Source organism: Limulus polyphemus, unplaced genomic scaffold (assembly GCF_000517525.1).
Source record: "Limulus polyphemus unplaced genomic scaffold, Limulus_polyphemus-2.1.2 Scaffold4133, whole genome shotgun sequence".
In the NCBI taxonomy this organism is placed as follows: Eukaryota; Metazoa; Arthropoda; class Merostomata; order Xiphosura; family Limulidae; genus Limulus; species Limulus polyphemus.
In genome coordinates, this window is record NW_013669743.1 from 30,716 (window position 1) to 48,555 (window position 17,840).

Here is a 17,840-nt window from a genome sequence, read left to right on the forward strand (position 1 = left end):
GTAGGGACGGCTAGCGCAAATAGCCCTCGTGTAGCTTTGCGCGAAATTCCAAAACAAACAAACAAATAATGCTGCTATTCAATGTTATAGGGACAAAATAAAAGAACAAGGTTAAGGCCAATAATGACTTGTGTCACAAAAAGATAGGAGTAGCTGCCATTGTCCGTAATTCGAAACTACAGAACAGTTTGTTTGTAACATGTTATGGATTTCGCGCAAAGCTACACGAGGGCTATCTGCGCTAGCCGTCCCTAATTTAGCAGTGTAAGACTTGAGGGAAGGAAGCTAGTCATCCCCACCCACCGCCAATTCTTGGACTACTCTTTTACCAACGAATAGTGGGATAGACCGACACATTATAACGCCCCCCACGGCTGAAAGGGCGAGCATGTTTGGTGTGACGGGGATTCGAAGCCGCGACCCTCAGATTGCGAGTCGAGCGCCCTAACCACCTGGCCATGCCAGGCCCATTAACTGAGGAGTTAGAAAACACATGGTACCGTCCTGTATCACATCTTTAATCTGCTAGTTCATCATTATATGAGGAAAGTTATGCGCAGACAACCTTTGTATATCTCTGTGTGAGAAAAATAAAAACAATCACAAAACTGCTAAATTCTATTGACATGTTTGCAAGTAAGCTTTGCTTTCCTTCTCTGTCATTTTTTTGGTAGATTTTACAAAGTAATTAGTGTCCTTGCATGATTAATATACCTAAATAAGTGGTCGCTCTCTCTGTCTTTAAATATATGTATAACGTCTTATCAAAAGCGTTATTGTGTTAAAATACTGCGTTTTCGCATTAAGAACGAAAAAAAAACAGCAATTTTTACTTGGTGTAATTTCAATATAATATAATGCATAAATCTAGCAAAGAGAACTGAATAGTAATTACAGAAAGGTCACAGAAGTCTTATTGGTAACTCGATGTCGAAGAAATGATATATGACATGCATTGTTGCACAAAGGTGAAAAATTGCACTTATTGCTTTTGGTGAAACATTTTTTCAAAAGTGTTAATTTTTTACAATGACTGAAAACTAGACGAACTCCTCAATTTTTATTTTCAAATAGTATAAATGGTCTGTTTGTTTTAGAGCAAAGCCACGTTGGGTTAGCTGATGTGTCCATCGCGGGGAATCGAACCCCGGATTTTACCGGGAGTCATTATAGACTCAATCTTAGGGTGGTAAGCAACTGCAGAAATAGAACCCAACACTGCCAACATATTTAACTTCTATTCGCAAGCCTTACACGTAGAACGTAAGGATGATTTTGTATATACCATTAGGAGCAGATATGTTCAAGCTCACGAGGTATCAAGATTAAAGCAATAATCACAATTTGGAGCCAATAGCTCTTAATGCAAGAAAATATAAGAGAAATATAACTTTCTGAACCTAATAACGAGATTGATCATTTTTATAACTCACAGTTGAAGATGCGGAGCGGGTTCAGTGGCATCATGTTTCAAAATCCAGATCCTTTGATCAGCATCCCAACACATTATCCACTAGGTCACGCAAAGATCCAGACCCTTTTATTAGCATCCCAACACATTAGCCACTAGGTCACGCAAAGATCCAGATCCTTTGATCAGCATCCCAACACATTATCCACTAGGTCACGCAAAGATCCAGATCCTTTGATCAGCATCCCAACACATTATCCACTAGGTCACGCAAAGATCCAGATCTATTGATTAGCATCCCAACACATTAGCCACTAGGTCACGCGATAAACTCCATACAGTTCTAATCTTGAATTTGTATGGTATATTAACAATAATTAAATGATTTGTTCGAAAGGCTCTCTTGCTATAAACAGTATTATTTACGTTATCGTATTTTGTATCTTCATATCTCGCAACTGCGTTTTTACGACTAATGGAAGCACTTTCACGTGCAAACGACACTAAAGGAAGTACACAGTAGAAACTATTATTCACACATTTCAACCATATCGAACCACCTCCCTCCTATTCATAAGGTTTAACCACTGTTTAAATGGTTATACTAAATCTAATCAATTTCTGTCTTAGCGTAAAAGTGGGAAACAAATAATAACAGGGAAAATCATGCTAGTGAATTGGTATTGCTGAATCATATGTTAATTTAAGTTTGTTTTGGAGCTAGAAAGACCAAGCTTGGCAGGTGGATTCGAAGTGGTTGGAGAGAGGGTGTCGAGAAATTCTAGGGCTGTCTTTTAACTGGAATATTAAATTGTTGAAATAGGATCACTTCACCACATTATATGTCACTAACCTCACATATTCTTTTAAAGATAATTATTTAGAATTTTTGTTTGTTTGTTTGAAGTTTAGCACAAAGTTACACAATGGACTATCTGTGTTTTGTCCACCACGGGTATCGAAACTCGGTTTTTAGCGTTGTAAGTCCGAAGACATGCCGCTGTGCCGCATTATTTAGAGAATATATTTAATTAGATAATGCCATATAATTATCATATCGAGTGATGCGTTTTTAAATTATTCTACAGAAATCTATTTTGAAAACTCTTGTGTAAGCTCTTAACTATCACGACAGCCCTATACATAGCATAGAGGTATAACTGGTAAAGCCTTCAACTGTGAAAATAGTATGATAATAATAATGATATTTAACGATATAGTATAATTATATGAGGGTATTCATCTATTATCGTAGTTCAAATAACTCATGTTACCAAATCAGTCTATATGAAGGATACCAGTCATTTAACCTGCTTGTTTATATGCACGACTACCCCGTATCCCCAATAACGTTCTCGATCAGCGCAGGCTCACTTCGATCCAACAATCATCACGAAGTCTGCATTCCACTCGAGAAAACTCAGTGGTGAGAATCGCGGAAAACAAACTACAAGTATCAACACGGTGCTGAAGACCTCGGCCTTGCAAATAGCTCAGCTGCAAGGGTTTGAAAAACGAGTGATTACTGTAATAGAACGAAGTAAAATCATTTTAATTGTCCGATTTGTAAAGAAATGTTCTGATTGCTGGTTAGACTACTGGTATACATTTTGATGAATCGAAAAAACAACAACAAACTTGTAGTTAAACATTATTTCATCTCCATTAACGACAAGCGTGAACACTTAATGTTCTGTTGCGCTTAAGTTCAAATACAAAAGCCAAGTCTGGAGTTGTAGTATATAAATTGAGGAATAAAGAAGTCTGAAGACGTTGATTGGCTGAACGTAATTCCAGCTTTATATTTTGTTTCGATTTAACTTGTATTCAGGAGTGCCCCTTTAGTATTAACTTGTATTCAGGAGTGCCCCTTTAGAATTAACTTGTATTCAGGAGTGCCCCTTTAGTAGTAACCTTGACCGTGAAAATTTCATCTGACTATTTTGCCCACAATTTTTTTAAATTTAATACAAACAAAGGCGTATTATTTTTAAAACTTCTTGGAAATTCCGTTTACTCGTTATGGGATGTGCCAATACCAAGGCTGGGGCAGCCGCTGCCCTTGCTCACGCTGCGCCCCCAGAAGCAGCTGACGGAACAGAAGTCACGTCTTTAAAATCACCCAAGTCTACAAATCCTGAAGTGACAAATGGCAATTCAACTAATGGTCAAGCAAATGGAGAATCAGCCACTGAAGCAACAGGTAAGTTGAAACAGAACACTTATCTTACGTGCAATTTTCAACTTTGGCCCAAAGTTTTGCATTTACCTAGAATTACATAACGTTACTTCATAAAGTCGAATGAAACCTGTTGAATAACATTACGCTTAAACGATATACAGAAGGATAAATTGACTCTTCAGTGGCATATTGAGAAGATTAATTAAGGACGTCTTGAAAAAGCATGAAATGCACGGGTAATACCATGCACTACTATTACGGCTTCCGGTAGATTGTTGAGATGCCATTTTGTAGTTTATTTGATGAATGAAATGATGTCAAATATAAATTCTAAATTATGTTCATATAAACCTTGTTTCAATCATGTTCCTAAAATTCTAGCGCGATGTAAAACGTTTGGCCATAGTTGAAATACAAGGTTTTAAACCAGTCCAGGAAACGTAACTTTGTACTCCGCGTTTTCGCTCATATGTTTACAAAGTGTGTGTTTTCAAATCAAATTATCACTAAATAAATTGTGTAGTAAATTCTCGAGCAGTTTTGTTCGGCATATTTTGTTGCAACCAGTGTATGTATATTTATTAAAGTGTATAGACTATCTCGTGAGTTATCTACATTCTTTTTATGTTATTATTTGAGGATTAAATGAACAAGAAATGGTTTGCTTAAATGCCTAATAAACTTCAGCACAAACATGTAATTCGAATATCTGTACTCTCTACACTCAAAGAACCACCATGCACTTATAATCCGACCCCCCGGTGGCTCACTGGTAACTCGGTAGACTTATAACGCTAAAATTAGGTTTCGATACTCGCCTCTTTTGTAGGTTTGTGCTTTACAACAAACAAACCCCATTACTTTTTTTATTACTACTTCCAGTATAAGTAACTGAAATCGACACAACTGATACTTTTAACCAAATCCTGTAAAACAAGGCCAATTGTTTTCTTGGTAACACACGCCCATAAACACAATCTAAAACTTTACCTCTGATTATGTTTCTAGCATGAGACAATGTTCTGTGGCCCGGCATGGCCAGGTGGTTAGGGCGTTTGACTCGTAATCTGAGGGTCGCTGGTTGGAATCACCATCCCACCGCTCGCTCTTTCAGTCATGGGGGCGTTATAATGTGACGGCCAATCCCACTATCTGTTGGTAGAAGAGTAGTCCAAGAGTTGGCGGTAGGTGGTGACGATTAACTATCTTCCCTCTAGTCTTACACTGCTACATTAGGGACGGCTAGCGCAGATAGCCCTCGTGTAGCTTTGCGCAAAATTCAACACAAACCAATGTTTTGTACTTTGTAACGGTATAGAAGTTAGCAATTTCTATAAACCAATCAACTTTTACGCATGCATACATTTATATGTTTGTTACACGTACATATGTAGAGTAACTGTAATCAATCGCTAAAAAAATCTGGGAATTACGTTCTGTTACATAATTCTTAAGTGTAAGGATTTAGTATGACCAATAATGTTACTTATGGTTACCATGGGAACAGATATATACAAAATTTTCGTGATTAATTATTATGTTAAATTATTGGACATTTACTCGATTTGATACCCTACAATATAATTTGTAAAATAATCAGTTTGAGAATTATTTGGTATTCACACCACTTTCAGAACGAAAGTATGAACAGTTACCAACTCTAGCTAAGTTGTCATAGGAACGAGTCTGCGCATTAGAAGTTTCATTAATTGCTTTGAACTTGAATATTTTTCAAGAACAATATTAGCATAAAACCTTTAGGAAAAGGCAACAACAACAACAACGGAAACTAGAAACTAATGAAACTTTTTACTTATAAAAACAAAATTTAGTGAAACTCAGAACTTGAATAAATCTTAAGAAACTGATGTAAATATATCCAAATTCTAAAAGATTGCTGTCTAATGATCATAAAAAAACATCTCGTGATGAAAACAAAATAAAAAATATAACAACACAAAGATTGGTTTAGTCGTATGTGTCAGTCTGTTAGGAGCAGAGCCAGAGGTGGGGAATTGGGTGGAGGGTCAAAGGACCACCCCAATAATCTAAAAAGTCTAAAATGTCTACTGTCTTCTGTTTGTTTTAAAAATAAACACTTAGGTTTCATGTAAATCACTCAAACTCTTTGTGTTTAGAAAAATATTTCCCTTCTTCCTGTAGTGCTGGCTACGCCCCTGTGTGTGTGTGTGTGTGTGTATATATATATATATACCAATAACCGTACCATGCGTAAACTGTTAATCGTAATATAGCTTTGAAGTGCAGAAATATATACTTTACACTAAGATATGGTGCAATCAAGTATGATAAAATAATATAACACTTGTAGAATTTAAAAGCAGTACATATGTCAATGCGTGCCATGCCTTTTCCCATTAATCATTTCCACTACGCTTGCAAGTTTCAGAAGGTTCACTTTGGAATAGGTAAAAGCGAACGTGACGTTTCTAATCGATTGTTGAAATTTTCCGCCTAAAATAAGGATACGCTTCGACTTTCATTAAAAGGATTTTCTAGAAGGGTCTGCAGTAATGAGACGCATATTTTAAAATGCAAATTACTTCTGTAAAAATAAAACAAGAAATATGAACTTTCCTGGAAATAATTTACGTTTGATCAACTTGCTATCGATGAGAAAATTCTGCCGGAAAAAAAAACAACAAAAAACACTGCCGTAAAATGTAATAAAATGTTCTTTTTCTTTATTTAAAAAATTAGAGAAAAAATGTGATGTTTTCATTGGAAAAATCGGTGAACTATATATATAATTGAAACAAATATTTTAACCCTTAGCTTGTTCATTCGAATGTAGAAATGGAGCTTCATTCATTTATTCCATATATTTGATTGAAAATGGTTTTAATTAACTATTTTTATAACTTTATTGTTAAGTGCTAATATATCAAGGCATTTTGTCAATATCTTTTTTTTTCTTCACCAAGTACAGAAATAAATAAAGTAGTTTAGCTTTATATGTTGTAATTGGTTTGAATTCCGCGCAAAGCTACACGAGGGCTATCTGCGCTAGCCGTCTCTAATTTAGCAGTGTAAGACTAGAGAGAAGGCAGCTAGTCAACATCACCCACCGCCAACTCTTGGGCTACTCTTTTACCAACGAATAGTGGGATTGAAACCCGCGACCCTCAGATTGCGAGTCGAGCGCCCTAACCACCTAGCCATGCCGGGCCTGTATGTAACACCCTGTTAACAGATTATTATTGTAACTTTAAGGTTTTTTTTCAAAGGAACTTTATAATTAGCAATATATTGTTGTCAAAGAGGTTAGGTATGTAGTGTGCTGAACGAATGGCCATGCGGGGCGTTTCAATAACAGCAAGGTTAAACCTATTTCACAACACGCAATACCTACCCTCTAGTACAAAATACACTCTGAGCCGGATTGTCAGATTCAAAGTGGCAAACCGATCAAGTTATCTTGTAAGAGACAGCAGATCTAGTAACGCTTTCAAAACCTGAGTGTCGGGGGAAATCATTAAAACTCAACAGAGTGACAGTACCGGTACTGTAAGTGTCTATAAACATATAAAAAAATTACGCACAAAACCTTAACATATAAACACTCCAGTCTGCGTTGGGGATCCGAGAGATGAAAGATCTATTCCCTAACGACACCAACCTGGCTTGTCATGATCTGGTGGTTTGGGCGTTCGAGTCGCAAGCTGCGAGTCGGGGGGTTCGAATCTTCATCACATGCTTGACCGTTAAGGTTGCTCTCAGGGCTATACACACGAGTGTAAAAATTCATGGCTAATACAAAATACCTGAGCGACAGACCCCAAATCTAGATGGGGTTAAGGTAGAAAAAAGAAGTATTATCAACACCCACCGCTCCCTTACCCATACGGTGACGTCGTCTTTACTTCCATAATTTCACTTTTGCATAGTTTAATGAAGTTTAAAAGCTCTACTTCACGTTAAACTTTTAATTATACAGATAAGAGCAAATCATCTAATTTCCATCTCTGTAATACATTCATGAAGTACGACATTTTAAAAAATACTGAACGAGAAACAAATCATATGATTTTACAAATCCATATCGTTTAAACATCTTTGTTCATGGTAAAGTTACTAAGGCTCTACCGCCGTCCCTAATTTTGAAATTATGACCACATGGAAAGTTAATGGGCCGGCTGCACCCAACGCTAACTTTTGGACTCCTCCATACGAACGAATAGTGGAATTGACTGTCACATTATAGCGTCTCCATGGTTGAAAGGGTGAGCATGTTCGACACCGGGTTCCAATCCCGCAACCTACAGATTACAAGTCACAGACTACCAGGATTCTAAGATCAGTATATATATATATATATATAATACACTGAGATTCCGTGGTTCGCGCTCGCTACCGCAAAGAAACAAAAAACAATAATAAAAACTCGCACACCTCGGGTGGTTTGTAACAGTGACGGTCAAATTCGACTATTCGATTACAGTGGCCCACGAGTTGGCGATAGGTGGCGTTGACTAGTGTATCATTTCAAAATTAGGAACGGCTAGCCCATATCCCTCAGTCAGTTTTGCGCAAAATTGAACAAACCATCAATTTAAGAGATAAGCTTAAGAAGAGTTTATAACGCTAAAATTCGGACTTGTAGTGGACACAGTTCATATAGCCCATCGTATAGCTTAGCACTTAACAACTGACAAGCTAACGAACAGCTCACAAACGCGATAAAATGTTCATTTGAAACATCACCTCAAAACAAATATGATGAAAGCATTCTGGTGTCTTTTTGCATCATTGCGGATTAATTATGAAGTCACAAAATAGAAAATGAATTAAGCTTTAAGTACGGCAATTTTTATTTTACATTTCAATTCAAATGTTTACCTACCACCCCACAGGAAACTTTGAACAGGTGGCGTAACTACAAAAGATGCCCACCCCTCCGAATAAAAAGTAATTGCCCCCCCCCCTTACTATATATATATTGCTCTATAATTGTAGTTACGATTCTGGCTGATGTGGGCCCCTTTTGGCTAGCTCCCCCCCCCCCCAGAATTGCGGGGGCATACTTGCGTTACTACTGTGAACTCTTAAATTTAGACTCCCAATAAATATTTTATTTCCAATTAATATCCTACAATATTACAAAATAAATAACAACCCGCTGCCAGAAAATGAGAAAGATTAACAAAATATTTGTATCCGAGGTTATCAGATAGCCTTCGTAAGAAGAAGCTTCAAAATATCTTTATATATGCATTAAAACTCTTGCCAAGTTAACAATTTACCTAACTAATCATAAAATTACCCATTTATCTTTGAAGTTGTTGGTGACTAATGTCTACGTGCTGTTTTTAAAAGTTATTTTCAACATTACGGGATGTCCGTATAATATTTCAGTCACGTTTCTTTAGTAAAAAGTTTAACTAAGATATTAAACACGTAAAATACATACGTGAGTAATGTTTTCATAGAGAAAGAAGTTTAGATTAAACGTGCTGGGAATATTAATTATTTTACATATTCAGGTGTGTGGTACCGAGTTCTTTCTACATCGTTCACATATGATATTTATCCAAAGCAACGTCACGAACTTGCACCGTCTGCCGCCAGATGGTAGTGCTGTGGTCATTGACCCTGGAAAAAATCGAACCAGATGATGAAACAATCTAAATATTTGGTAATCTCTTTTCCAGGTATCAAACTATATAGTAAAGCAAGAATGGCGTTCTTTGCGTAGCTTGCCATCTGAGATTGCTTGTTTGTTTGTTTGTTATGAATTTCGCGCAAAGCTACACGAGGGCTATCTGCGCTAGCCGTCCCTAATTTAGCAGTGTAAGACTAGAGGGAAGGCAGCTAGTCATCATCACCCATCGCCAATTCTTAGGCTACTCTTTTACCAACGAATAGTGGGATTGACCGTCACATTATAACGCCCCCACGGCTGTAAGGGCGAGCATGTTTGGTGTGACGGGGATTCGAACATATTGCTTAAAGTGTGAATTTATCCTGAATTACTTTGCTGGAGCTAATAATAGCTAACAACACAGTACAAACGAAATCCTAGTAATTTATTAAGGTACTTTTTAATCTTTTTTTTCTCAAAAGCTCAGATTTTATTATGTTTAATTCTTTTCTTAGACTACCTTGAAAAAAATAGCATTTTCTGAAATTGTTCGTTTTTAGTTTGTTACGAGAAAATATAAAAACGTAGATTTTATTAAAGAATAAAGACGTTAACTAGTGAAAGAAGTAGTACATTGAGAATGCGTAAGGAAAATAAATAGACTATGACTTATAGGTTCTCGTTCAATTTATTATGGACTAAGATTACACAGGATAAAAATTATTAGATAATGAACTATCGGTTTTCGCCAAGATTATTGTGAGCTAGTTTACGTAGGAGAAAAATCAGTGGGCTATGATTTACATATTCTTGTGAATATTTCACGTTTGAATAAAGCTCAAGTAACATGATCTTAAACTAGTCAACCATGTTTTCAAAATGTTTTAATTGTTGGTAGCACTTACTAACCCCCCTGACTACGATGATTGCTTTACCTACTAGAGATACATTTGTTTATCACTAGTTGCTTAATATCTAAAGCATGCCTATGTCCTGGCTGAAAAAAGTCATAAAAAACTGTTTGTTTCCACAGTCCTTTAAAAGAAAATACAAAAACAAATCAGTGATAGACATTATTTCGAAATTAAATTTTGGTTGTTTTGAGTTTTATAGCGCAAAGCATCATGGTTATCTGCGTCAAACAACAACCAGTAAAACGCATTTAAAATATGAATAATATATAAAATATAAACCAATAAATATATCCTACAGTTTTTTCAGGTTAAAAAGATAAGTAGTAGTGATAATGCCTACTGCCATAATAGCTAGAAACATGGACAATCATTGGCGCTGCCCAGTTTTAAAATATATCTGAAACGATGCCATTGCTGAACATTATATCGATAGCACGAAGGATGGATAACAGCAACTTAAGTGTCACGCTGCTCACACTTTATCAGGTCCCTTCCTCGCAGGACCAATGCAAGACTTTGCAAGGACAGACAATTTCCTCCATCCAAACAGTGAACATATGATTTGTAGCGAATATTACGAGAACAACCATGGAGTTGCAGCAACCACAGTGGGGTCCACGGGGTCAACTGATTTTGAACCATCCATAAAAATCGGAGCATGAAGGCTTAAGAGGCGTCCATTAAAGATGAGCCAGTACGTGAATCTACAAACGATTGCAATGGAGGATGGTAAATTATCATGGAGGGATGGGACAGCCATCAGATTCAGTAATGTAATGTAATCCAATATCAGATCCAGTTTGTTCAAGTTTGCTTGGACATGAAGACTAAAGGAGGAATAACATACACCTTATTTGCAATAAGAAAAAAATATAGCCCACTGATACAGGAAGATGAAGTATTTGTGGCAATTATTTAAGCTTTGTAGACTGCAAATAAAGTTACTAATGTCTAATGTGCAGTAGAGGTTTATCGCACTCAATACAACTTCTGGAATGAAATATTACAAAAAAGTTCCTATGCAGACTAAAAATCCTTGGTGATTTACATGGACCAACATCTTCAATGCAAAGTCCTTCGCCGAGGCATAGAACAGAGACAGAATGAGATCATGATAATTCTTGAACAAAGAACATCTATTCTCTACCCAAGAAGTGGAAGAGAGGATAATGGTGTCCAGTGCCCTTATACATGTTTTTAAGCTGCTTTGTGTGAGAAATAAAAGTCACCCGATTGGTACAAAACTTCCTGTGGTGGTTGGGACACAAAATTCATAAGACTTATTTTTGACAATAAGCTGAATTTTATTCCTCATGCAAAACAGCTGTTTGTGAAAAAAACAAAAAAACACACACATAAAAGATAATGAAAAAATTAAATCCGATTGCACAAGACCATTCATGCAGTTTATTGGGAGTAGTATGTAGGTGCGTCTCGATGTATGATATATTAAGTCTGAAATCAAGTTACATATAGGTTATTGTAACTCTAGATTGAAGTTGTTTAATATGAAATTATCTCAGTGTTAAAACTGTGATCCTAAAGATAGCCTTTAAGTACTTTGAGTTCCTGTGTGAAAATAGAAATGATGCTGATCCACCATGGATCCAAAATAACATCTTTGCTAAACACATACAGCTAAAATTAGGCAAGCGGACTATGAAACCCATACAGATGGAGATGTCATAATATATTGAACCTCCATGTATATATATATATATGTACTTCACATTACCTGTCTTGACACTGGCAGGTGGGTGTGTCAAAATCTGCATCTATATGGTTCAAGTATTTTTTTCTTTAAAGTGGAAATTCAACTAACAGCTAATGCTCCTTGATTGGAGAGATCAGCAAGATGCTCAGTAGATTACTCTCTACAATAATTCCTCTTGAAGAATTCAAGAGCACTGTGGGGTATTACCTCGATACTTATGCCCCCAATAACTCTGTTTTCAAGAAGAAATCACCGTCCATTTGTCATGATATTTTGACCAGCAGGCCCCTAGATCTAAATATCTTTACTGACTATGTAGAACTAGCAATCCGCTCTATGTCCTTTTGTACAAGAAGGAGAGATACAGGATTTGTTTGAGATGGTAATTTTGTGCCTACACATTCATCCATATAAGGTGATTTATTGGTTTTTTCTTCTTGCTAGTCGACGATCATAAATAAAAATTAATACCCACAAACCCCATCCACCAAGAAATCCTACAAGAGAAAGTGCTACGCGTCAAAAGCTCAACATACTAAGGACTGTGCAGTAACAGTAGGGTATCGAAGACACTATACCTGATCACCAATACTAGAATTAATGTCCATAACACCTATTGAGGATGTCCAATTTGGACATTCAGTTAACCCTAACCATAACTGACCAATCGATTTACCCTGAAAGAGCCACTCCAGAACTCCCCATCTACAGAAATTTAAGGCAAAGTAGTGTATTTCAAAAACAAGGACCCTTTCCTCCCCTTCACATTTTGCAGTGCACAACAAAAGCATGAAAGCTTATTTGGATTACAGAGAAGGTAAACTCCACAAGTATAAGATCCTCTTACCACCAGTTGGAATTTACCCCGAGAAGATTAAATTTTGAGAAACTCAAAACTGAAGTTGCACAAATAATCTGCATTTTAAAAATTTACATGTATTATTTTCTAAAAGTAAATGCAATAACCACACCTTGAAAATGAAACATTAGTATAAAAGTCATTGGGACACGGCAGGTTCATAACACTCATGACAATAAAGGTGAGGCCTGGCATGGCCAGGTGGATAAGGCGCTCGACTCGCAATCTGAGAGTCGCGGGTTCGAATCCCCGTCACACCAAACATGCTCGCCCTTTCAGCCGTTGGGGCGTTATAATGTGACGGTCAATCCCACTATTCGTTGGTAAAAGAGTAGCCCAAGAGTTGGCGGTGGGTGGTGATGACTTGCTGCCTTCCCTTTAGTCTTACACTGCTAAATTAGAGACGGCTAGCGCAGATAGCCCTCGTGTAGCTTTGCGCGAAATTAAAAAAACAAACAAAAAAATAAAGTTGAAATAATTCTACAAGATAAACAGATATCACATATGATATAAAGCCTTTAAAGTAATGATTAATTTCAGTTTTGAATTAATAAAATTCAACCATCTGTTTCACTGTTTGTATATATTTAGTTAGCTAATTAAACACACAAATATGAAACTGATGCAGAATAACATATAGCTAACTTCATTTATTTAGGTTTTGATGAGAAATGCAAACCAGTTACGATGTTATAAACTAAATAACAGATAGACGTTTATTTTCAAACCATTATTTCACATTACAGTTATCATCTGAGAGGATATTGATCTTAATATTCTAGATTGCTTAATCTACCAAGTTAGTTACGAGAAAAAAGTATATGTCCCACTAGCGAAAAATAATTATAGCTTATACAGAATGATCCAGAAATAAAAATAAACTACTAGATATAACGTGATTTATTTTGTTCAAAAGGTTTGTTTGTTTGTAATTAAGCACAAAGCTACACAATGGGCTATCTATGCTCTGGCCACCACGGGTATCGAAATCAGGTTTCTACCGTTGTAAGTCTGCAGACATACTGCTGTGCCACTGGGGAGCTGTTCAAAAGAAAAAAATACGAAATATAAAGGCCTGGCACAAGCTGGTGGTCAGGGTACTCTATTTGCAATTTCAAGGTCATAGGAGTAGTTAGCCTGTCCATTCTGTACCCAAAGGAGCCACCTCAGAGAGGGGTCGTGGAGATCAAAGGGCGCAACCTAGTAGGAGATATCCCTGGAGACCATAGAAGTTATGTGACGTCATATTTCCACATGTTTGCACCAGATGGCAAATGTAGGAAGAGCTTGAGAATGGGAGGCCAGTGGTGTCATTGTTCCACAGATTGGTGCCATTGAATAGACAGTGTGTTACTAGAGAGAATATAGTTCCAAAGTGTAGACGATGAGGTTACCTACAATGCGGGAGTAGATGATTGTTATGTAGTTCATGAGCACTCCACCAGAGAGTGTTGTAGATTGCCCTTCTCAACAGATATCGATGTGTCCCAATATGTGTTTACATTATATTGAAAATTTTTGTTTTAAAGTTTGAATATTTGTATATCATATACTACAAGTTTTTGCAGAGGCCTTTTTCCATAAAACATTAAAATTCTAGATATTATTATTACCCATAGACTTACTATTTACATAGTCCTTTTACCTAAAATGTTCAAGCTGTACTTATGTTTTACATCAACTAACTATAACGCAGTAAAGTATTAATTAAGGGTATTACATTAAATAGCCCTGAAAAGGACTGTTTTTATATCAAGATTCAAATTCTAGATAATTTCATCTGATTCATACATATAAAAGTAATACAGTCTGCCCAAACACTACAATTGCATTTATTACCTATTTACCACTGTTTTCATTTTCATATATGTTTTTACTCACAAGTTATTAAACTCTGTGTGATCTTTTCTGCTCCAACTAGATATAATGGCAATGACATTATGTTTTCTTAATGAATGAATAACTATAGAACCACTTAAGCAAACGTTTCTATTATATAAAGTAAATTAATTAAACAGAAACACCACTTTGTCATAGTATCCACCCAACTTTTATGATTATGTGCAGAACATTCACTTTGAAGTACAAAACATTAGATCAAAGAGATGCATTTAATCTAAACTTTACATGGACTGAAATGAATACAGAACATTAAATATGCAGTCATGACATTCACTTTTTCAATATTTGATGGTTTTGAAAAGGGCTTTTAATGACAAATCAATGATTATGCAAAATCATTTTCTTCAGAAAGTGAATATCTATCATCTTGACGTATCCTCAATTAAAAACATGATGCTGTCTTCTCAGAATTTCAACTGACCAATGCGGGATATCTATGTGTTCAATCGTATGCTTGGTCAGATAAAATAGATAACGAGTAGTTATCACTAATGGTTGAATGATGAGTAGTTATCACTATGGTTGAACAACGAGTAGTTATCACTAATGGTTGAATGATGAGTAGTTATCACTAATGGTTGAATGATGAGTAGTTACCACTAATGGCTGAACGATGAGTAGTTATCACTAATGGTTGAACAACGAGTAGTTATCACTAATGGTTGAATGATGAGCAGTTATCACTAATGGTTGAACGATGAGTAGTTATCACTAATGGTTGAACGATGAGTAGTTACCACTAATGGTTGAACGATGAGTAGTTATCACTAATGGTTGAATGATGAGTAGTTATCACTAATGGTTAAACGATGAGTAGTTATCACTATGGTTGAACAACGAGTAGTTATCACTAATGGTTGAATGATGAGTAGTTATCACTAATGGCTGAACGATGAGTAGTTATCACTAATGGTTGAACAACGAGTAGTTATCACTAATGGTTGAATGATGAGCAGTTATCACTAATGGTTGAATGATGAGCAGTTATCACTAATAGTTGAACGATGAGTAGTTATCACTGATGGTTGAATGATGAGCAGTTATCACTAATGGCTGAACGATGAGTAGTTATCACTAATGGCTGAACGATGAGTAGTTATCACTAATGGTTGAACAACGAGTAGTTATCACTAATGGTTGAACAATGAGTAGTTATCACTAATGGTTGAATGATGAGTAGTTATCACTAATGGTTGAACGATGAGTAGTTATCACTAATGGTTGAATGATGAGTAGTTATCACTAATGGCTGAACGATGAGTAGTTATCACTAATGGTTGAACAACGAGTAGTTATCACTAATGGTTGAACAATGAGTAGTTATCAATAATGATTGAATACAAATCCATTGATACTAATCCGCTAAGAGGATTTTGTATCACGACCCACAGATTTTAAAGTTCCAAGAAGTGTATGTATGTTTTTATGTGTCCAACATATCACTCATGCTTCAAGGTTTTTACATTATTTAGAAAATACTGACAACACAAAATATAGTGTACACTAAAGCCTTTATGCATAACAATAAATCCAAACGACAGCAAATTTATCAAAAACGTTTTTACAGTTTGATTATTGGTGGTACAAAATTTTAATGCGTATATACCTAAATTTTGTTTAAGCATACGATTTAATATAGTTAAGCCTATTTGACTAAAGTTGTAGTGGAAAATGATAATGATAATTATTTTTCTTTGTTTAACAAAAGTTAGAAGCTTGTAAGAATCAGAAACAATGTATATTTGACTTGCTTAGTATATACTGTTACGCTTTTGTGTAATATTATGTGAAAATTGTTGAATTTGTCACGCGTCTGGATACGTCACATTCGTACATGCTATAACTTAAAAATGTCTTCGACTTGAAACTGACACAAAACATTAAATGTGCAATTATTACATTATTTTTCAAGATTTGTTGATCCCGAAAAAGGTCTTTAATTATAAATCAACGATTAAACAAAATCATTAACCTCGGAGGTGAAACACAACTCATCTTATACAGATCCCGCAAACAAGAAAAGCGACATTTTATGGTTGAGTGCTTTTGAGGTCTTTTTCTCAAAGCCCTGTCCATGCCCTCCTTTCAGCCCTTAGGCCGCGGTGAGGAGTTAGGTCCTTTAGATTATGATGCCATATTAGTAACCATAAGGAAGCGTGTTTTAGTTTTGAAGGATGTGACGTTTTGAGTAAATTGGACATTTTTTCTTTTTTCTCAGTTGAATTTCTGGAGTGTCTTAAAGTTTCAACATATTTTCTTTGGATTTATGACAGTGATGGGTTACTGTTCAGTGTTAAAAATATTTTTGACTATTAAGAAAATTAAGTATAAAACCATGAATTTTACTCCAAGTTTTACTACTTTCACGTATATAAGCGTGTATTTTCGGTTCACTACTGACCACGATCCACGATGTGATGTCCATGAAGCTGGTCCGTAAATTCTCCGAGAAAGTCCCCTAGAGGCGGATCGTTAGTTCCACCTGATATATAAACAATACTGTCTGTATCGTAATACAACACAGATAGACCCAGGTTCTCGAGTGTGTTATACAATTTCAGTCGTGGTGGTGAAAGCTGTCAGAAATAGATGCTCATCTGGTCTTGCTGAGGGACATATCCAGTGAAGAGTAATGACTTTGTCATTGATAAGGGTAACATATGTAACAACCTTAGATGTAGATTAATGTATAATAGTCTTTAGCAGATGTTTCTTAGATCAATTGGACATACCCCAATGAATACAAAACGAGTTTAGACATGTTTGGACAGAGAACTTCACCGAGGATTACTATGATTAACACATTTTCATTGACCATGTAGTTGGGAGTATGTTTGTAGTGACTTTGGTATGTTACAATGTGGGACCATCTTGAACATTCCTGCTTAAGTTTTAAAATATATATATATATATATATACAACACAATTTACATAGGATAATGATACACTTCCTTAAATTTTGATTACCTGGCGGTGGAATAACTAACAAAAGATGACCCCTCAAGTAAAAAGTATTAGATCCTCTACATTTATTCCCCTTGTTGGCAATTCCTACGTTTGTCAGGCCCTTTGGACTCCCTTTTGGCTCAGCCCCCTCGCAATTGCAGGGGCTACGAGGACATACGTATGCCACTGTTACCTGGTATCCACGCTCAAAAGTTTTTCTAACTTCTTTTGTCATCGACCCCCAGTGGCACAGCGGTATGTCTGCGGACTTAAAACGATAGAAACAGGGTTTCGATACCCGTGGTGGGCA

At 36.1% G+C, this 17,840-nt stretch overlaps 1 protein-coding gene across 1 annotated transcript in view; it reads left to right on the forward strand.

The window, feature by feature from the left end:
• The first annotated feature begins 3,174 nt into the window (after nucleotides 1–3,174).
• The window catches only part of LOC111088618 (SH3 domain-containing protein C23A1.17-like), a 19,635-nt gene continuing 4,969 nt past the window's right edge, over nucleotides 3,175–17,840 (forward strand). Inside the window, exon 1 of the mRNA XM_022399267.1 lies at nucleotides 3,175–3,614. Coding sequence (XP_022254975.1) covers nucleotides 3,434–3,614 — 181 coding nt within the window. The 5' untranslated portion in view covers nucleotides 3,175–3,433. The remainder of the gene's footprint in view (nucleotides 3,615–17,840) is intronic.